General features: G+C 41.8%; 1 protein-coding gene and 1 pseudogene across 1 annotated transcript in view; one reads left to right on the forward strand and one right to left on the reverse strand.

Moving 5' to 3' along the window:
• SRPK1 (SRSF protein kinase 1) overlaps nt 1–14,215 on the reverse strand; it is an 87,145-nt gene extending 72,930 nt beyond the window's left edge. Inside the window, exons 1-2 of the mRNA XM_007467262.1 lie at nt 13,879–14,215; nt 13,290–13,350 (exon numbers count right to left, since the gene is read on the reverse strand). Of these exons, the coding sequence (XP_007467324.1) occupies nt 13,290–13,350; nt 13,879–13,891 (74 nt within the window). The 5' untranslated portion in view covers nt 13,892–14,215. The remainder of the gene's footprint in view (nt 1–13,289; nt 13,351–13,878) is intronic.
• Nucleotides 14,216–21,803: 7,588 nt separating this feature from the next.
• Nucleotides 21,804–23,220, forward strand: part of LOC103086772 (suppressor of cytokine signaling 5-like) — a 2,150-nt pseudogene continuing 733 nt past the window's right edge.

Raw genomic sequence — 23,220 nt, forward strand, 5'->3', positions numbered from 1 at the left:
TGTTAAAGTAGTTGAAAAACTAGATACTCTGGTCTTCATAGCTAATCGCATGGATCTTTTTGAAATTCTCAAAGTTAATCTTCCAGGAAGAGGTACACAGAACCACAGATCTCTTCCACAACTGTGTTTACTATAACTTTAAGGGGAAGGGCTAGAGATAGTACTAGACCTAATAATTAGGCCAGTTGGTAACTAACTCTCACCCTGAAGATTCTACAGCAGAGATTACAAACTGCAGGCTGTAAAATCCTGCCCCTAAACTTCTGTTTATAATGGTTAAAAAAAAAATCAAAATAGTTGTTGAGAAGCACATTAAAAACCAAGATTTCCAGGGTCTCTCAAAAAATCTAAAGACCTCGTAACACGACTCATCTTCTCACAGGACAGATGAGAAAGCCCACTCCATACATTCTAATAACCACCATTCCCTTTTGGCTTACTGATAGTATGCTTCAGAAGCCATGTACTAAAAATAAATCAACACAATCACAAATTATTGTATTTTCAATATTCATTTTAAACTAAGAACACAGATGACCCAAATTCTACAAGATTTAAAAAAGCCAAAGATGTAAAATGAAAGCAAAAGTTAAACAAATGAATCTGTGTACCAGGTGGTAACATAATCACACAGCAAGGAACTAGCTCACATAACTTTAAAATTCAGTAATTTGACTCTTCATCCCTATTGAAATACTATGCCCTAAGAACAATAAGAAGAAATCATTAGCTTTCTTCAGTAATCATACTATTGGTTGTAGTGTTGACACTGTCATTCTCAGATTATTCTGTATTTATACTGTGGGAAAAGAAAATGAATAATCATGTTGGTGCTGTTAAGAACTGGGGTTTTCAACGTGGGAGTAAGGAGATAGAGATGTAAAATCAAAGAAGATAAGGAAAGTCCCTGGGTCATTTAATTTGATTTTTAAGTATAACTTGAACTCATGATTTTTTTTTTTTTTAAGAGAAAAAACAGGGCTTCCCTGGTGGCACAGTGGTTGAGAGTCCACCTGCCGATGTAGGGGACGCGGGTTCGTGCCCGGGTCTGGGAGGATCCCGAGTGCTGCGGAGCGGCTGGGCCCGTGAGCCATGGCCGCTGAGCCTGCGCGTCTGGAGCCTGTGCTCTGCAGCGGGAGAGGCCACAGTGGTGAGAGGCCCACGTACCGCAAAAAAAAAAAAGAGAGAGAAAAAACACAACTTATTTCCTAATTAACCACAAAATAAGGCCTAGAAACAATGACTAACTCAGTAGAAATAAGCACCTTAAGTGCCCAGATTGTGATCTCCAAATGTCATTTCCCACTAAGAGGCTTCTTAGAGAAAGGTCTATTTCTTTGACTGGGGCAGAAAATGTACAACTCTGGACAAACTGTCACACCAGACAGCAAAAAGCTATCAAAGATGTCTCAGGCTGAGACAAATTACTCAAGGGCCATCATGAAGGGACTCCAACTGGCCAAAGATAGGACAATCAATAAAAATAACAACTATACATGCTACAAAATGCATGAGCATTAAAAACATGCTAAGTAAAAGAAGCCAGTCACAAAAGACCACATACTGTACGATTCCATTTATATGAAATATCCAGCCTAAGCAAATCCACAGAGACAGAAAGTAGATTGGTGGTTACCTATGGTTGGAGGTCAGGTAGCATGAGGGGTAATGAGGAGTGACTGCAAACGGGTACAGCGTTTCTTTCTGAGGTGATGGATATATTTCAAACCTACTAGATCATGGTGAAGGTTGCACGACTCTGTGAACATACTGAAAATCACTCAATTGTACACTTTAAACAGGTGAATTTTATGGTATATAAACTATACCTCCATAAACTGTACAAAACAAAAACAAAACTACAATGGATTGAACCACAATTATGTTTAAATCTGTGTGTTCATAATCAAATAAATCTTACCGGTCATTTTGAAGGATGCTAAGAACCCAGCTCATTATTTTTAAAACTGGAAAGTATAAAGTATTTATCCAGTCTGTCATACACATGAAGTCTCTCCCTAGATAAGCAAACAGAAGAAATAAAGTTTCTCTTTACACAAGTATTACAATTAATAAATTAAAGAATAATAGAATATTACCATTTTGCAACCCCAAATAAAATCAGGGATCTAGGCAATAATCAAAGGCCACTAACATCACAAATAAAGAGTCAACCAAACAGTAGGTGCCATCTGATAGAAGTATACAACACCACCAATGAAGCTGTCTAGCAAAAAATTTGCAGGGACTTCCCTGATGGCACAGTTGTTAAGAATCCGCCTGCCAATGCAGGGGACATGGGTTCGATCCCTGGTCTGGGAAGATCCCATATGCCACAGAGCAACTAAGCCCATGCGCCACAACTTCTGAGCCTGAGCTCTACAGCCCATGAGTCACAGCTACTGAGTCCACGTGCCACAACTACTGAAGCCCGTTCTCCACAGCAAGAGAAGCTGCCGCAACGAGAAGCCTGCGCACCACAAGGAAGATTAGCCCCCGTTCGCCGCAACGACAGAAAGCCCCCAATGAAGACCCAGACCAGCAATGAAGACCCAACGCAGCCAAAAAGAAATAAATTAATTTTAAAAAGTTTGCAAAGAAAGAAAAAACAAAAACTATGCAGAACCTATAGATAAAAAGACTAGACTTTTAAAACAATGGCAAAGTTGGATGTTTGATATCAACTTCTGTTAAAAAATTTTAGGTGTCATAATAGTACTGTAGTTATGTTTTAAAAATTAGGAGTCCATATCTTACAAAATGATAATGTCTAGGGTTTGCTTTAAAATAAGATGGAGGGGAGTTGGAGAAGATGTATCAATAGATGAAACAACATCGGCCATAGCTGATAACCGTTGGAAGTTAAGGTGGATATATGAAAGTTTATGTTGCCATTTTCTCTCATTTCATACGTATTTGAAAATTTCCACAACAAAGCTTTTAAAAAGACAATCACGGGCTTCCCTGGTGGCGCAGCGGTTGAGAGTCCGCCTGCTGATGCAGGGGACACGGGCTCGTGCCCTGGTCCAGGAAGATCCCACATGCCGCAGAGCGGCTGGGCCCATGAGCCATGGCCACTAAGCTTGTGCGTCCAGAGCCTGTGCTCCGCAATGGGAGAGGCCACAACAGTGAGAGGTCCCCGTATGGCCAAAAAAAAAAAAAAAGACAATTATGCTGTCAATTCTGCACAACCTTGGAATTACTGCATTTCACAAACTCAAACATGAAAATGTCTCCCACCATTTTACACCTCTGAAATCAAGACACATCTTACAGTAAATGGTGTATCAGGTTAATTGGTAGTATTTTTTTCTTAGTAGTACATAAAATGGTGAATTAAAAAACCGACAGCATCTTAAATTCGATGAAAAAACTGTAAGATTATAAATATATTTAGATATCTATTTCTCTTTAACTAAATTATTACTTGCACCATACCTGGAAAGGAAGACTTAAAAAAAAAAAAAAAAAAACTCCTAGCTTTCTGAATTTTCTTATTTGCTTGGGATTAATTCAGTTACAGTGAGAGAACCATTAAAATGCTTCAACCAATATAAAAATGAACTTAGTCCCCAAACCAGCATTAGTGGTAGACAGGACCTGGGGAACACTAGGCAAAAGTCTATCTAAGGTGGGTAAAAAACAAAAAAGCTTGCTGCAGTTATCCTACCAGGTCTAAAAACTTGCATAAAAATAGATTTTAGTTGACCAGCCTGTCTTTTCATTTTTAAGGAAAAAGAAACTTTTTTTAATACAGCAGGTTCTTACTAGTTATCCATTTTATACATATTAGTGTCTATATGTCAATCCCAATCTCCCAATTCGTCATACCCCCACCCCCACCCGCTGCTGCTTTCCCCCCATGGTGTCCATACGTTTGTTCTCTACATCTGTGTCTCAATTTCTGCCCTGCAAACCAGTTCATCTGTACCATTTTTCTACGTTCCACATATATACGTTAACATACGATATTTCCTTTTCTCTTTCTGAGTTACTTCACTCTGTATGACAGTCTTTAGGTTCATCCACGTCTCTATACATGACCCAATTTCATTCCTTTTTATGGCTAATATTCCACTGTATATATGTACCACATCTTCTTTATCCATTCCTCTGTCAATGGGCATACAGGTTGCTTCCATGACCTGCCTATTGTAAACAGTTAGCTGCAATGAATATTGGGGTGCATGTGCCTTTCTGAATTACGGTTTTCTCTGGGTATATGCCCAGTAGTGGGACTGCTGGGTCATATGGTAATTCTATTTTTAGTTTTTTAAGGAACCTCCATACTGTTCTCCATAGTAACTGTATCAATTTACATTTCTACCAACACTGCAAGAGGGTTCCCTTTTCTCCACACCCTCTCCTGCATTTGTTGTTTGTAGATTTTTTGATGATGCCCATTCTAACGGCTTTGAGGTGATACCTCACTGTAATTTTGATTTGTATTCCTCTAATAATTAGTGATGTTGAGCAGCTTTTCATGTGCTTCTTGGCCATCTGTATGTCTCCTTTGGAGAAATGTCTATTTAGGTCTTCTGCCCATTTTTGGATTGGATTGTTTGTTTTTTTAATATTGAGCTGCATGAGCTGTTTATGTATTTTGGAGATTAATCCTTTATCCATTGATTTGTTTGCAAATATTTTCGCCCATTCTGAGGGTTGTCTTTTCGTCTTGTTTGTAATTTCCTTTGTTTTACAAAAGCTTTTAAGTTTCATTAGATTCCATTTGTTTATTTTTGTTTTTATTTCCATTACTCTAGGAGGTGGATCAAAAAAGATCTTGCTGTGATTTATGTCAGAGAGTGTTCTTCCTATGTTTTCCTCTAAGAGTTTTATAGTGTCCAGCCTTACATTTAGGTCTCTAATCCATTTTCAGTTTATTTTTGTGTATGGTGTTAGGGAGTGTTCTAATTTCATTCTTTCACATGCAGCTGTCCAGTTTTTCCAGCACCACTTATTGAAGACACTGTTTTTTCTCCATTGTATATGCTTGCCTCCTTTGTCATAGATTAGTTGACCATAGGTGCGTGGGTTTATCTCTGGGCTTTCTAACTTGTTCCATTGATCTATATTTCTGTTTTTGTGCCAGTACCATATTGTCTTGATTACTGTAGCTTTGTAGCATAGTCTGAAGTCAGGGAGTCTGATTCATCCAGCTCCGTTTTTTTCCCTCAAGACTGCTTTTGCTAGTTGGGGTCTTCTGTGTCTCCATACGAATTTTAAGATTTTTTGTTCTAGTTCTGTAAAAAATGCCATTGGTAATTTGATAGGGATTCCGTTGAATCTGTAGATTGCTTTGGGTAGTAGAGTCATTTTCACAATATTGACTCTTCCAATCCAAGAACATGGTATATCTCTCCACCTGTTGGTATCATCCTTAATTTCTTTCATCAGTGTCTTACAGTTTTCTGTGTACATGTCTTTTGTCTCCCTAGGTAGGTTTATTCCTAGGTATTTTATTCTTTTTGTTGCAATGGTAAACGGGAGAGTTTCCTTAATTTCTCTTTCAGATTTTTCATCATTAGTGTACAGGAATGCAAGAGACTTCTGTGCATTAATTTTGTATCCTGCAACTTTACCAAATTCATTGATTAGCTCCGGTAGTTCTCTGGTGGCATCTTTAGGATTCTCTATGTATAGTATCATGTCATCTTCCAACAGTGACAGTTTTATCTTCTCTTTTCCTATTTGGATTCCCTTTATTTCTTTTTCTTCTCTGATTGCCGTGACTAGGACTTCCAAAACTATGTTGAATAATAGTGGCGAGAGTGGACATCCTTGTCTTGTTCCTGATCTTAGAGGAAATGCTCTCAGGTTTTCACCATTGAGAATGATGTCTGCTGTGGTTTTGTCATATATGGCCTTCATTATGTTGAGGTAGATTCCCTCTATACCCACTTTCTGGAGAGTTTTTATCATAAATGGGTGTTGAATTTTGTCAAAAGCTTTTTCTGCATCTATTGAGATGATCATATGGGTTTTCTTCAATTTGTTAATATGATGTACCACACTGATTGATTTGCATATATTGAAGAATCCTTGCATCCCTGGGATAAATCCCATTTGATCATGGCGTATGATCCTTTTAACGTGTTGTTGGATTCTGTTTGCTAGTATTTTGTTGAGGATTTTTGCATCTATATTGATCAGTGACATTGGTCTGTAATTTTCTTTTTTTGTTGTATCTTTGGTTTTGGTAGCAGGGCCTCATAGAATGAGTTTGGTAGGGTTCTTTCCTCTGCCAATTTTTTGGAAGAGTTTGAGGATGGGTGTTAGCTCTTCCCTATATGTTTGATAGAATTCACCTGTGAAGCCATCTGGCCCTGGACTTTTGTTTGCTGGAAGATTTTTAATCACAGTTTCAATTTCGTTACTTGTGATTGGTCTGTTCATATCTTCTATTTCTTCCTGGTTCAGTCTTGGAAGATTTTACCTTTCTGAGAATTTGTCCATTTCTTCCAGGTTGTCCATTTCATTGGCACAGAGTTGCTTCTAGTAGTCTCTCAGGATGCTTTGTATTTCTGCGGTGTACGTTGTAACTTCTCCTTTTTCATTTCTAATTTTATTGATTTGAGCCCTCTCCCTCTTTTTTCTTGATGAGTCTGGCTAATGGTTTATCAATTTTGTTTATCTTCTCAAAGAACCAGCTTTTAGTTTTACTGACCTTTGCTACTGTTTTCTTTGTTTCTACTCTGATCTTTATGATTTCTTTCCTTCTGCTAACTTTGGCTTTTGTTTTTTCTTCTTTCTCTAGTTCCTTTAGGTGTAAGGTTACATTCTTTGAGATTTTTCTTGTTTCTTGACGTAGGCTTGTATTACTATAAACTTCCCTCTTAGAACTGCTTTTGCTGCACCCCATAGGTTTTGGATCGTTGTGTTTTCATTGTCATTTGTCTCTAGGTATTTTCTGATTTGCTCTTTGATTTCTTCACAGTGATCTCTTGGTTATTTAGTAACATATTGTTTAGCCTCCATGTGTTTGTGTTTTTTACGTTCTTTCCCCTGTAATCGATTTCTAATCTCATAGCGTTGTGGTCAGAAAAGATGCTTGATTTAAATTTTCTTAAATTTACTGAGACTTGATTTGTGACCCAAGATGTGATCTGGCCTGGAGAATGTTCCGTGTGCACTTGCGAAGAAAGTGTAATCTGCTGTTTTTGGATGGAATGTCCTATAAATACCAATTAAATCTATCTGGTCTATTGTGTCATTTAAAGCTTGTGTTTCCTCATTTATTTTCTGTTTGGATGATCTGTCCATTGGTGTAAGTGAGGTGTTAAAGTTCCCCACTATTATTGTGTTACTGTTGATTTCCTCTTTTATAGTTGTTAGCAGCTGCCTTACGTATTCAGGTGCTCCTGTGTTGGGTGCATATATATTTATAATTGTTGTATCTTCTTCTTGGATTCATCCCTTGATCATTATGTAGTGTCCTTCCTTGTCTCTTATAACATTCTTTATCTGAAAGTCTATTTTATCTGATATGAGTATTGCTACTCCAGCTTTCTTTTCATTTCCATCTGCATGGAATATCTTTTTCCATCCCCTCACTTTCAGTCTGAATGTGTCCCTAGGTCTGAAGTGGGTCTCTTGTAGACAGCATATATATGGGTCTTGGTTTTGTATCCATTCAGCAAGCCTGTGTCTGTGGTTGGAGCATTTAATCCATTCACATTTAAGGTAATTACTGACGTGTATTTTCCCGTGACCACCTTCTTAATTGTTTCGGGTTTGTTTTTGTAGGTCCTTTTCTTCTCCTGTGTTTCCCACTTAGAGAAGTTCCTTTAGCATTTGTTGTAGAGCTGGTTTGGTGGTGCTGAATTCTGTTAGCTTTTGCTTCTCTGTAAAGCTTTTGATTTCTCCATCGAATCTGAATGAGATCCTTGCCGGGTAGAGTATTGTTGGTTGTAGGTTCTTCCCTTCCATCACTTTAAGACTATCATGTCACTCCCTTCTGGCTTGCAGAGTTTCTGCTGAGAAATCAGCTGTTAATCTCATGGGAGTTCCCTTGTATGTTATTTGTCATTTTCCCCTTGCTGCTTTCAATAATTTTTCTTTGTCTTTAATTTTTGCCAATTTGATTACTATGTGTCTCAGCATGCTTCTCCTTGGGTTTATCCTGCCTGGGACTCTCTGCACTTGCTGGACTTGGGTGGCTATTTCCTTTCCCATGTTAGGGAAGTTTTCAACTATAATCTCTTCAAATATTTTCTCGGGTCCTTTCTCTCTCTCTTCTCCTTCTGGGACCCCTATGATGTGAATGTTGTTGCATTTAATGTTGCCCCAGAGGTCTCTTAGGCTATCTTCATTTCTTTTCATTCTTTTTTCTTTATTCTGTTCCACAGCAGTGAATTCCACCATTCTGTCTTCCAGGTCACTTATTCGTTCTTCTGCCTCAGTTATTCTGCTACTGATTCCTTCTAGTGTATTTTTCATTTCAGTTATTGTGTGGTTCATCTCTGTTTGTTTGTTCTTTAATTCTTCTAGGTCTTTGTTAAACATTTCTTGCATCTTCTCGATTTTTGCCTCCATTCTTTTTCCGAGGTCCTGGATCATCTTCACTATCATTATTCTGAATTCTTTTTCTGGAAGGCTGCCTATCTCCACTTCATTTAGTTGCTTCTCTGGGGTTTTATCTTGTTCCTTCATCTGGTACATAGCCCTCTGCCTTTTCAACTTGTCTATCTTTCTGTGAACTGTCTTTTCATTTTTAATACAGGAGTTCCTGAACACCCACCACTTTTAGCACTTCAACAAGTTGCTGGTTTCCAGTAGTAATCTAAAGAAACATGGTCAACTGGCAAGCCTCTGGGCCTCACTGTAGAAGAAACACTAATGCAAATAAAATTTACTAACGTACATAAACTTACTGAGAAAGAAAAGAAGACAAGAAAATATTTCTAAGAGCAATTCTATAATGCAATTCTAGCAGTACATAATTTTGAAAGTACATACTTTAATGGAATCACACAAAGTTAAAAATGCAACTTTTTTTAAAGATAGGAAAGTTGACATCAAAAATTTCAAAGGTAAAAAGATTAGCCACATTTAAAAAAATTTATTTATGTCAAAAACACACTATAAATGTAATTTGAAAGGCTAACAAGCTGAGAAGTACAAATCTGTCACATAACAAAAGGTATATTCTTAATAAATAGCTCTTAATATCAAGAAAATGATCAACAATCCAACATAAAAATGGACAAAAGATAGTAGCAGATCAATAAATATATCCTCCAAATGGTCAACCTTTTAGTAATAAAAGAAATTAAAACAAGATACCTTATAGATTACTGTCTTTGGGAAGCTTTTTCAAGTAATACTGTCCAGTTCTGGTGGCTAAGCAGGAGCTAGAAGAATATTCCCACTCCTAATATTCTGCCTAGAGCAGCCCTTCATTTACCTCCTTCAAGTGTCACCTTATCAATGTGTCCTCCATCACCCTATTTAAAACTGCACCCCCATTTCCCACTTCTCAATCCCTTTATCTTAGTAAAATTATTAGATATGAAATCCATTCTGGAATTATATTCCATAGAAACAATTTCAAAAGCAGACATAGGCACTTCCCTGGTGGTCCAGTGGTAGAGAATCCACCTAACAATGCAGGGGACGTGGGTTCGATCCCCAGTCAGGGAACTAAGATCCCACATGCCAGGGGGCAACTAAACCCGCATGCCACAACTACTGAGCTCACGTGCCTCAACTAGGCAGCCTGCATGCCACAGACTACAGAGCCCACCCACTCTGGAGCCTGTGCGCCACAATTAGAGAGAAGCCCACACACCTCAACGAAGATCCCACATCCTGCAACTAAGACCCAATGCAGCCAAAAATAAATAAAATAAATAAATCATCTTAAAAAAAAAAAGCAGACATAAATTGTCTTAAATTATAAAAACCTATGACAAACAGATAAAGGCACACAGCTCTTGATATACACATTGAAAACTGAATGCTCAAAGGGAGATATAACATTGTACCCTTTAAGAGACATACCCAAGGGACCATGAAAGTGTACCTAAACACCCATGCATCCTGAGGTCCCTTATTCAGAAGCCTCTGTTCACTCAGCCTCTATTCTTATTTGTCCTCAGATACACCAAAAGGAATTGTCACTTGGAAACAGCAATGGTTAGTATCCAGGGCTTTGGGGTATGTCAGATCTGGGTTAGAAACCTAGCTTTAAATTTTCTAGGGGAGTAATCTAGCAAATCTCAATTGCCTTATCTGTAAGGTAAAATAGAGATTATCACCAACTAGTTAATGTTAGTAAATAAGAGTACAGTGTCGGAAAAACTGAAATGGAGAAGGAATTCTTCAAATAAAACTACTAAAGACAACTAAAAATCCCCAAAGTCAGATCTTTCAGCACAGTAAAAGAACCCAAAGGAAACAAATCCTAAAGAGCACTGAGCTGGAAGGCAGGAGCCCTGGATTTCCAGTTTTGACACTGCTACAAACTGGTTCAGCTCCATAGGAATATTATTTAAAGTATGTAGATTCTAGTTTTAAGATCTACAAAACCAGGGGACTGAGAATCCTTTCCACCTGTTCCACACCATGACTAAATTACTAGGATGTTATTTACTGTTGTACATCTATAATTTCTAAAATTTTTCATTTAAATGTTTGGTTTTTTTAAACTTCAAGTCCTGATGAGTTTTCATCATGACTGAGCTATCAGTCATAACATGTAAGACTGTTTCCTTAACTAAGTAATCCAAGATCAGATTGCTAAAACGCGGCAAAATCAGAATTCAAACCAGATCTGTCTCACTCCAAAAACCAAACTATCGCACACTTCTCCCTCAGACTTTCTCCCTGACTAATCTCCTGGTAACTAGCAGCTTGCCTTTGCAAAATGACTAGAAGTCAGCAGTGCAGTCAAGAGTCAAGGAATAAAGTCAAGTTACCTGAGACAGGTGGGGCTTGAACTTCTGACACAGTACTCTAACCAAGTTAATTAGTTAGACATTTCAAGTACTTAAAAGGAGGCTGGAGAAACCAAAAAAAAAAAAGGAATATTATCAAGAAAAACTATTAATTGAACACAAAATAAAAAATTAAGCACCTCTGAAACTATAAATAAATGGGGGTGGTTCAAGGAGTCAAGTTGTACAAGATGAAATATTCAGTAAAATAACTAATTATCTGTACTACTCACTTCTCTTGTGCAAGTGACTCTAGGTTACCCACAGTAGTGAATGGAGGAGTAACAGATAATCCAAAGTACATATATTCAGCTTTACAAATAAAGCATATGGTCTAAACAGGTAATCCACGGGGCTTCCCTGTGGCATAGTGGTTAAGAATCCGCCTGCCAATGCAGGGGACACAGGTTAAAGCCCTGGTCTGGGAAGATCCCACATGCCTTGGAGCAACTAAGCCCGTGTGCCACAACTACTGAGTCTGCGCTCTAGAGCCCGAGAGCCAAATACTAAAGCCCACATGCCTAGAGCCTGTACTCTGCTGCAACAAGAGAAGCCACCACAATGAGAAGCCTGTACACCACAATGAAGAGTAGCCCCCACTCGCTGCAACTAGAGAAACCCCACGCACAGCAACAAAGACCCAATGCAGCCAAAAATAAATGAACAAACTTAGTATAAATAAACAGATAATCCAAAGTACTGAATATCTGGTGTTAAAAATAAAGTATATGATCACCCATACATATTTATCTCCCAAATTACAGGCTGATTCAGGCTAATATCAAGGTTAATTTCCAAGTGGAGAAACCAGGACAGATGAAATCTAAATAATACAGTGAATAATAAAATCACCACCTCCTTACATCAGCAGAAAACATATGGTTTTATAACACATTCACATCAGCTCCACAGAGAGTAACAAAACTAAGGCTGTGCATGAACGCTCATGCATGCACACACACAGAGTAACATTTAAATTCCCACTGCACGGGAGAACCAGGTTAGCTCCTGGCTGTTTCCATTAAACCAATCTGGGAGTACAAACTGGTTTTTGAATCATCCATACATGGATAATCAAGAGGCAAATTAAATACACACACAAACATATATAAACTCACATTTAAATGCACTGGTTACCAAGCACTTCACAAAATAAAAAATTTCATAAGACAGTTGATAGAAATGAAGCAAGAGGTGAGGTCACCTACCACTTTAGCTCTATTGATAGAAGTCATAGTTTGCTCTCCTGAAACATTAGGCAGCTGCCGAAAACAATACACAAACATACACACACGCACACATGCCCGGATCTTGTATTATCATTCAGAAAGAAAACCCAGGAAAGCCTCTGAAATGAGTTTTATCAGCTCAGAAAGACTTAGATGGTGTACAACTCCACGTAGATCCAAGGAAATGGAGAAGTGTCATGAAAATAATGCATTTTTTCTGAGTACAAATTGTCTAAAAGAATTTCCAAGGCCCTCTGCAATTAAATGTGAGTACAAAAGTTCTTCAGACTAAGCCTCACTTGCAGAAGCCCTCTACTGGGCGTTTCTATGACGCTCTGACCAACTTTTGTGTTTCCCACAATAGCGCTAAACCACGATTATGCATCCTGCTGATAAAAACCGGCAAGTGGCACTTAACACACCAAGCAAAAATCAGCAACAGCGTTGGCTAAAGAACTTCCCCGTCACCACTGTGATGCCCACTCCAGAAGGTATGTGCATTCAGTGCGAGGACTTGAGGTTCCGGGAAAAGAGAAGCAGCAACAGAAACCGGCTGCATACCCCAGACGGCTGCCTGCAGACTGCAAGTAAGGCCAGGCGCCTGCAGGCTCAGGAAGTTGCCTAACCCAGGGGAAAGCTCCATGCCCTCCTCTATAAAAGGGAGCGTGTGGCTGGCAGACCAAAATATGGAAAATTCATTCAAGAATTCCCTGCCACCTACCCTGCAGACGGAGGAGGCAAATTAAGACGCTGGGAAGCAGGTATGGAAAGAGAGCAGGGTTCACAAACTGATTGTGATCTACCAGCTCCGTGGGGAGGCTCAAACTCGGGAAGCTTGTGCCTCCTCTCTGGAGTTGGGAAGGTAAGGTACCGTTCGGGCTACGGTCCTCTCCCAACAGCCCTTTCCAGAAGGCGCGGGGCTGCTAAGACGCAGACCTGGCCTCCAGCAACAGAAGCTCCCGCCCACATGGTTCACGGGGCGCGACCCTCCTTGGCCGCCCCGAGGCCATGTGGCTGAGGCCGCCGGGTGTCCAAACCCGGTGCACGTTCAAGGCGTGAAATCAGAGACGAGGTGCGGGGGCAAATCCAAAGGAAGGGATGTTGGGGGGGGGGGGAGACTCACTTCTTCTGGGCTTTGTCCTTCTTGGCCTTGGTCCTTTTCTTTCGGGCCTGGAGCGCAAGCACTGCAGGAGAGAGGGATGGATGAAGGGCGAATGGGGAGGAAAGGAAGAGACCAAGGTGAGGGTGGAGACCCAGCAGGGGCGCGAGGCCCGGGTGCGGGGCCTGCCTGAGGGGCGGCTCCGGGGCAAGCGCCGCGGCGTCGGCCAGGCGGCCGCTCAGGGGGCTGGCGGCCCACGGAGCGCAGAGCAGCGCCCAGGCGGGGCACGCCGGAAGGGGCTCAGGCCGGGTCAGGGGGCTGGCGCGCCGGGGTCGGCCTCGCCTGCCGAGGGCCGGGCCCTGGAGTGGCCCCAAGGGGCGGGCCGGCCTGGCGGGGAAAGTGAGGCGATGACTGCCGGCGCGGAAGGACGCCGGAGCTCAGGGGCGCGGACCGGCTGCCCAGAGGCTGGGGGTGAGGGGCGGCGCCACCTCAGTGGAGGGGCGCCGCACGCCCGGGGCCCGGACGGCAGCGGTTAGGCTAAGCTCCCGGCGTTGACCCGGGCCTTGCCCCGGCGGCCGTTGCCCCTCGTGGCGGAGGCCGCTCCACCGCTCACCTTTCCGCTCCATGGCGAAACCGGTAACTGCCTGGCGCCTGCGCACTCCACTTGCGGTGACTCCAGCTCCCGCCGCGGCCCAAAACCAAGCCCGCGCACACCCCGCCCCCCAGTTCCCGCCCCGCCCACGACGGCGCGCGTCTGCGCGTTGAGCGCGGAGCCTACCACCTGTTCCCGAGAAGGGGGGGGCAGTAAAGAATTGGGGGAAGAGGGGTGAAGGAAATAACGCCGAGGATATACACGCAAGGGGTGTTTGAGGACCGAGCTTGGAAGCCTCGCAGGGTCAGCTTTGTTCTATTTGCCGGGCGGTTGCCCCTGAGGAATGGCGAAGAGCATGGCCCTGAGGGTTCCCTGTGTGCTGAGTCAGAGCTGCGCAGCCAACTGTAATCTGCCTTGTTTTCCTGGTCTGTAAAATGGAATGATCAGGTGTTGTCCCGGTGCCTCCACTGAGTTATTGTGAGGGCCAATTGAGAAACTATATAAAGAAAATGGAGGGGGGGAGCGGGAATTACAAGTGAGAAAGAAAAGGAGGTGGGAGCAACACAAAAGAAAGACTGGAAGGAAGGAACCTGTGACCTTATCGTCGCTTAAAAAGTAAAAACTTTCTCTTAAAATTTCAAATTCAACAGAAGACTGTAAACGAAGGAAGCAGGAGAATAAAAGCTTACAGTGTTTTCTTATTTTACCACTTTATCATTTTTTTAGTACAGATAAACGCAGTTGTCTTTATAGAATATTTTTATACTTTTCTAAGTGCATTATCTCATTTGATGTTCACGACAGCTTAAAGGCAAGATAGTTATTACTTCCAATACACAAATAAACTAAAACTCGGAGGGGCTATGTACTGAGAACCTTGGTGTCCCGACACAGTGATCAGTCATCAAATCCTTGTTGTAAAGCAGGGTTAGAAAAGTTTTTCTGTAAAGGGCCATATAGTAAACCCCAAGAGATCTTGAGGGCCATAAGATCTCTTAACTATTAAGCTCTGCCACTAGAGCTCAAAAGCAGTCATAGAAAATAGGGGCTCTCAGTGTTGAAAAAAAGTCTTATTTATGGTCCCTGAAATTCAAATTTCATGTAATTTTCATGTATCATGAAATATTATTCTTCTGTTGATCTTTTTTCCACTATTTCAACCATTCTTCACTCAGGCCTTAGTTTGCCAACCCCTTTGTAAAGTACTGCAGCTGGACTGGGTGGAAGCCTGCAGACCCTTGCCCTTAAAGAAGTTAGACTCCAGTGGGGAAAACAGACAAGTAATTAATTGAGAAGGGAAGATGAAAGTACAATGGTGCTGCACAGGTCAAGCATGGGGCTTGGGCGGGATTTTATTGAGCAAAGTAGGTCATTAAGTCCAGCCAGGGAGGAGGCAGCTTTTGAGTTGGGTCTTGGGAAATGTGTAGGATTTCCAGAGGTGGAGGAGATGTCAGGCTCCTGAATGAGAAAATCAATTGAGCAAAAAGGCACAGGCTTGGAAACTTACAGGCAGGGACTGGGGCTGGTAATGACTGAAGAGATGAAGTGGAACGTGAGGCTGGAAATGTAGGTTTGCCAAATTTAAAATTGAGTTAATTAATATCTGTTGCATGGAACCCGAATGATAGCATTTCTGGGCATATTGCAAAAGAGGACAGTACCTGTAGGCCAAGGAAAACTGCAACCCAGTTTCCTCCCAATTCTATCCTGGAAAACAAAAGGTGAGTTGGGGCAGACAGTCAAGCCCTGGAGTATGTGGACTCTGCCAGCTCAGGAAAACCACATGGGGTTTAGAAAAGACAGGAGAGACCTGGTGGCTGAGGGAAAGTCCCAGAATGGGGAAATTAGTGCCTAGCACTTACCAGGTGCTCAAATATTTGTCTAATCAAAGAATAAATGATGTGCAGTTTATGAGAAAGATCTAGATGAGGGAGAGAAAACGCTGAGAGGGACAACAGGAGAGCTGTGCTAAAACCCAAATGGGTTAGTGCAGATCCATCAAAAAGGAAATACATCTCTGAGTGACTGTTGATTCTCTCTCTAAGAGCTCACCAGCCATCTGTTTAACAACTCATTTGAGAATTTTTCCAGAGTCAGTGTCAAGTTCACTGGACTGAGTTCCCAGAATTGACTATTTCTCCTTTTTCTTTCATCTGTTTTTCCCCAGTCTCCCAGCATGCTTCAGTTCTTCACACCTTTTCTGTAATTTCTATAATTGTTCATATAAGCTGGTTTGTTTTTTTCCCGTATTCTAAAGCCTATACCTTTTTCTGTGTTTCTTGCTTTAAATGTAACTTTAAAAATCACTTTCCCCCCCTATTTTCACAGGACTTATCCTATTTTGGATTTTCCCCTTCCAGAAGTTATTCTTAAAAGTGGTGGCCATTCTTTGGTATTCATTTTCAATTACATGCATACGCCTCTCCCACAACTGTTTTTCTGCAAGTTCTTTTAAAAGTAGGATTATTCAGAGAACATGAGTCGTCATGTTTTTGCTGCTCATGGGCAGTGTCAGAATTTAATTTCTGCAAGATCCCATTCCTTTTGAGCTAACTTATTTTTTCAGGCTGTCCTAGGGTCTTACCTAATGCTTCTTTGGAATTTTTGAAATATGAGCACCTAAAGTGTAGGATACATGTTTCATCACACCCATTCCCTGCCTTGATTACCACAAACTCTCACAATTTTGATCTGAATTAAGTCCAAAGTATCACTTCCCCTCATGGCTTCCTCTATGTCCTGTAAGATGAAATAGGCAACAGAAGAAGAAAGTGAAAATATATTGAATAAGATTCCCAGTAGATGTCTGAATAATTGGAGAACCCCGACAGAACTTTCTCTTGCCTTTGTGATTGTTTTGTGAAGTATATTGGGAAAATATAATTATATTTTAGACTTGAGTCTCAGTAAACATGGCACAGTCAACAGAATAATTGAAGAGAATTGAATAAAGAGATTGAGGTGTGGACAGGATTAAGGGAAACCAACTAAGGATGGTGGGTACTAGCAACAGTGAGAGTCTTTACCACCCTATAGGCCTGAAGACACAAGGGGTGGAGGTGTTACCAGACCCAATGAGAGTTTGTGTTAGTCTGCTAGGGTTGCTTTAACAAAGTACCACAAACTGGGTGGCTTAAACAATAGAAATGTATTGTCTCAGCCCTGGAGGCTAGAAGTCTGAAACCAAGGCCTCAGCAGGGTTGGTTCCTTCTGATGACTATGAGGGAAGGATTTGTCCTCTTTGCTTGGCTTGTAGGTGACTGCCTTCTCCATGACTCTTCAGATCATCTTCCCTGTATGTGTGTCTCAATCTATGTTCAAATTTCCCCTTTTCATAAGGACATCAGCCATATTGGATTAGGGCTCATCCTCAAGAGCTCATTTTAACTTGATTACCTCTGTAAAGACCCTATCTTCAAAAGGTCACCTTCTGAGGTTCTGGGGGTTAGGACTCCAATATATCTTTTGAGGACGGGGATACAATTCAACCCATAACAGAGCTGTAGCAGTAAGAAAAGACTGCCTGAATACAGCTGTGCCCTTTGATAGAGGGATATAACCATGGCGCAGCAGGGAAATAAATACCCAACTTCTTTCTCCAGTCATCCTCTCCAGCTAGTGCCTCCCATTGACAAAACTCAACTGGAAGTTAGAAGGCAAAGGTGCCTGGGTGATGCAGGCCATGCAGGCCAGCCTCCCAGGGCACAGAGCAGGGTGGAGAGGGTGGGGGGTGAATCTGGAGGGCAAACAAAAGATCCAGCACAGCCTGTCTGGGCAGTCTGTAGGATACACCCAAAGCAGCCAGCACTTTCCAAGCAAAAAGTCAGCCTCTTGGGCTCCCTGATCCCTGGAGAGGCTTGAGAACAGAAGTTGCTTGGAGATAAACCACTTTCTGGCTTTGTTCTATAAAAGCTTATACTTCACAAGGAAATTGTGCTGGAGTGAAGGGTTGAGGGGTGTAGGTGGAGGAGATATCAGAATAAAAGCCTTGGGACTTCCCTGGTGGTCCAGTGGTGAAGAATCCACCTTACAATGCAGGGGACGTGGGTTCAATCCCTGGTCAGGGAACTAAGATCCCACATGCCGTGGGACCACTAAGCCCGTGCGCCACAACTGCTGAGCTCTCGCGCCTCAACCGTGTGCCACAACACTACAGAGCCCATGCACCCTGGAGCCTGTGCGCCACAACTAGAGAGAGAAAACCGGCACGCCACAACTAGCGAGAAGCCCGTGCACCGCAATGAAAGAGCCCATGTGCTGCAACAAAAAGATTCCACATGCCTCAACGAAGATGCCAAGTGCTGCAACTAAGACCCGACCCAGACAAAGATAAATAAAATGAAAAATAATAAATAAATCTTTAAAAAAATAAAAGAATAAAAGCCTTGGCTTGGTAGGGTGGGAAACTATGCATCCTTTGGATGCTCTGGCCACAGCGTGAAGGTTGGAGGAGGGGAGGAGATTCTCTAGCAATGAGGAGGTCACAGAGATTGATGGTTCTGGAGGCAGGTAGAGCCCTTGCTCTGCTCCCTGGAGGTGCTCTGGGGAGGCAGCAGGGTGTTGCAAACTGACCTGCGCTGATCGTGTCCAACTCTTAGTTCTTCTACCTGGGTAAAGAACTTCTACCAGAGAAGTGTATAGTAATGAGGATTTGTCCGCCCCACATCCTCACTCCTGGGATATAAAGAAAACAAGTTTTGACTAAAATCTGCCACACACATTTGTTAACATTCATTAGCAGGCAGGCACAGCACAGCTCTTGTGACTTGTGTATATTCTCTGAGGTCACTCTGTCCTTTTGGAACCTCTGGCCCCAGGTTTAATTTCTCCAGTACGGCAATCTCGGGGCCAGAGTGAAGACTGTTTTGGAAATACGTAAAAATGCGCAACATGGTTTAGACATTTGAGTTCTGATTTCTACCTGCTATGCAATGTCAAATTCATATTTCTTTTCCTTCTTTCAGATACTTTCCACCAGGCCCAGCCTCATGACAAACATGTATCGAGTACCCACTGCAGCCCGGGCAGGAGACTAAGGGCCTGGAGAAGCAGAGAAGAAGAAAACATAGCCCTTGCCCTGTAGGACTTAATAGCTAATTCTTTGTTGTTGTTTTTTTTTCATTTTTATTGGGGTATAGTTGATTTACAGTGTTGTGATTCAGGTGTGCAGCAAAGTGAATCATTTATACATACACACATATTCGCTAATTCTTACATAGTAATGACTGTTTACTGGACACTGTTACCCCTCATCCCTCAAACAACTCTGTGAGATCAGTACCATTATTATCACCTGTGTCTGACAGATGACGAAGCTGAGGTACAACCAAAGTCACACAAACTAGTAAGAGGCAGAATTTTGAATCTGGGCAGCCAGGCTCTCAAATTCATACTCTTAACCACACACCCTATCATCTGTCTAGTTTAGTGGGGGATTATAAATACAGTAGATGCACAAAGTACCACAGGAGCACAAAAAAAGAGGCCCGCTTAGCTCAGGATTTGAGAAGGGCTGAAGAGAGAGGCATCTCCTGAATGAGATGACACGGGGGCAGCATTGGAACACGTCAAATAGGTGTCAGCTGGGAATAGAAGGGAGGGACGGAACCTGTGGTCAGAGAAGACAGCATGGTATGTGGGGGAACCATAAACAGCGTAGCATCACTGGAGTATAAAATGCAAGGGGGAAGGAGAGAGATAGTTTGCTCCACAAATGCTGATTGGGCCCCTTTCATATGGAGGCACTGTGCTTGTTGTTGGGGGTATGGCAGGGACAGAGTTTCTAAGGAAACTGAACTTGAGTTTTCAAACATTTTGCTTCCTTGTTCACTAAAATAACTTTTTGAAACTACCCCCATGCAAAACATGCAACAAACTAGGAATAGAAGGGAATTTCTTCAACCTGATAAAGGCTGAGGAAAAACACTCAGCTGTCATTATATTTAATGGTGAAAGACTGAAAGCTTTCTCCCTAAGATCAGGAACAAGAAAAGGATGTCCACTCTCTCACCACTTCTGTTCAGTCTTGTATTGGATTTTCTAGATAGGGTCACTAGGCAAGAAAATTACATAAAAGACATACAGATTGCAAAGGAAATTGACACTTTAAAAGTGTTAACATCACAGTTTTGAATGCCATCCAATGGAATTTAAATACAATAGCAATTTGATACCCACCATCATTCATTTTTATATGTAAAAAATAAAAATCACTTTAAGAAATTTTACATTACCCGCTTTTCGCCCTGAACTTGTATTTCTATTTCATTTTACTCTCACAGAAGTTTATCCTCAGGTAATACAATTTTATGCTTAAAAATCTTGTATTGATCATCCTATCATACTTCTCCACCATACAAATGTGCATTTATGTTGTAATTTAATTTGTAAAAATGTTTCCTGAGATCATGATCCTCTAAAAGCTTTCTTACCTATCATTATGAGTATTATTATTGCATGATTAATCAAAATAACATATAGAATCATTTTGTGATAGATGAAATTTTATTGCAAATATACCTCAGTGCAAAGGTAGGTGATTTTTCTCAATAAGCCCTGCATCATTCTATTCATGTTTGTTTGGTAATAGCTACGAAAACTTGGTCACATAAAATAAGTACATGGGAATGGAAAGGGTTTGGCACAGGAGTATCATTGTTTTTTTTAAACTCCTTCCAAATGTGCCAAAAATCACGTAGTAATCATCATCAAAATTTATATTAATGACCGTCAACTGACAACTCCAAGAGGTCCTTATTCAGTTTTGTTGAAGGTAGATAATTGGAAACCATCTGACTTGCAAAAAGTCATTAAAGTTACTTACTCTCTCAATCCAAACACCAGTATTTCAATATGTTCCTTTGCTTGGGCCTTTGAGAGGTTTATACACCCTCTGGCAGTGAACCTGAGAATGATTTTTTGGGGAGGGAAAGGCCTTTTTTGTTTGTTTATTTGCTTTGATTGCCCCACTACTCCTTGGAATGACAGTGACTTTTGTTTACTGCTGTATCTCCAGGGCCTACAAGAAAAGTGTCAGATACGTAGTAGGTGCTCAGTGAATTATCTGGGATGTTATGAAAGAATGTAGAAACCATGGGTGGCTGGGTGTATGGGGGGGGGGGAATGGACCAGGGCAGGAGGCAGAGACACAGAGGCACTCAGTGCACTGATTTGAGTTTCTCATGTCAAAGGCACCAAGAAGCCACCTTTCCCCAAATTGAAGGAGCACCGAGTAGAGAAAAGGCCTAATCTTTGGCATCTCACCTGGGTTTGAGTTCTGACATTGACACTGAATAGTGGTGACTTTTGGCAAACTCTTGGTCTTAAGAGTCTTACCCTGGGTAAAAAGAATAACTGTCCCTCTCTCAACGAGGGGCTTTGGAGGAAGTAACAAATATGATCATGCCTGTGAAGTACCTGCACCATTGCATGCACTCGGTAAATAGGAATATTGTCCTTCATTTGAACCTGCTTCTTTTCCTTTTGGTGGCACCACCTTTCCCTCTACTAGGCCAGAAATTTGCACTATTGGACTTATTCTGAACGTTCACTGGCACAGATACTAAGCAGTAGACAAGATGGTAGAGTTAGGGGCCTCAGATGGAATCCAGGGCAGTGGGACCTCCTGTACCTCAGTTTCCTCATCTAGGAAATGGGAGTAATAACAGCCCTACCTCACAGGGTTGTTGTGCAGAATAATGTGTTAGCTTTTGTGAAGTGCTTAGAACAGAACCTGATACACAGTAAAGGGTTAATAAGTGAGTGCTACTTGGGAGAGTAGGAGCACGCCAGGGTAATAGCGGAGTGGGAGTGTGGGGATCATCTGAGCTGCTGTGTCTCCCACACACCATTTATAAGATGCATCAGGATGTCGCAGGGAGTCAGGCTCTATGGAGGAACGAACACCACTGGGCAAGTTTCAGTGAGTGTAGCAGGTTAAGGGCACCATGCGTATCTGTGGCCAGAAGAACAACATATTTCCTTCAAGGCTCCTGCCCCTCCAAAGCCCTGCCTGCTATTGGTCATGAGCTTATAATCAACAGATAAAGTTGGGAAAATATGGAATAACTTCCAATACAGGTGTCAGAATCTCTTCAGCCATGAAGGAGGAAGCTGTAGTGAAAATGCAGGCATGGACTCCAACAGATGTTTTGTCTGTCAAAGAGAAAAAATCAGTATAGGAGACAGCTCCTCAGCAACAGAGCAGTCCCTGAAGAGGAAATGTTGCCTTATGACTGGGATTCAGCCCTTCAAAGAATTCTCCAAGGAGAATTCAGTGGCAAAACTGTGCCACTGAAACTCCTCAGATTGTTGAAATAAGCATTGAAATGAATAATAATTCATGTGTCACCCCAGGAACAAGACTTGCAAGAAGAGGTTTCTACTATTGACATGCTCCGTGGGGTAGGAAGAAAAAACATTCCTGTTCTGCAGAGACACAAAGTTCATTGGATACTGGTAAAAAGCTTGGTGGAGGGAATTCCCTGGTGGTCCAGTGGTTAGGGCTTGGCGCTCCCACTGCCAGGGGCCTGGGTTTGATCCCTGGTCGGGGAACTAAGATCCCACAAGCCGCACAGCGAAAAAAAAAAAAAAAGTTTGGTGGAACTCGAAGTGGACTTCAAAGGAGAGAGAGGCGAAATGGCATAAGCTCCGTACATGACATGAACATCATTTCCAGCAGCACTATAGGAGACAGAGGTTGCAGGATACTGTAGGCTTGTGTTTTCCCATGAGAACTTACAACAAGCGGTCAAAGCTCCTCTTTTCTAATAAAAGAAAAACACGCCTTTCTGAATTAATGCTTGAGAAATGTTCTTTCCCTGCTGTCTCAGATTTAGCCCCTAAATGGCCTTTGATTAAACAGCATATTCCTGTGAGCCCACATTCAACATTTTTTGATACGTTTGATCTATCCTTGGCTTCTACAGAAGATGAAGAGGATAAGCTTAGAGAGAGAAGGCAGCTTGGTGTTGAAAAAGAGGTTGATCCCCTTCCCGATGCACAAACACATACGTCTGAAGACACTGTACCGGTTAATTTTTTATATAAACTGGAACCAAAGTTAGCTCCTAGAATAACTGAAATACATCAGAACAATTCTGCAATTTCACAAGCTAATTGTGACTCAGAAGAGGACACAACCACCCAGTATTTGCAATCACGCAGGCAAGGGCAACGTCAGGTACCCGGAGACAGCCATGCCCATGTTAGTAGATGGAGAGCTTGGGAAGTCCATAAACAGATTGATTACATACACTGCCTCATGCCCAATTTGCTTCAGATTACAGGCAATCCCTGTCACTGGTGAGTGATGAACCATTACGAAGCAGAGCTGTTCTTTTTTTTTTTTTTTTTTTTTTTTTT

This window comes from Lipotes vexillifer, unplaced genomic scaffold (genome assembly GCF_000442215.2).
Source record: "Lipotes vexillifer unplaced genomic scaffold, Lipotes_vexillifer_v1.1 scaffold528, whole genome shotgun sequence".
Lineage (NCBI taxonomy): Eukaryota > Metazoa > Chordata > Mammalia > Artiodactyla > Lipotidae > Lipotes > Lipotes vexillifer.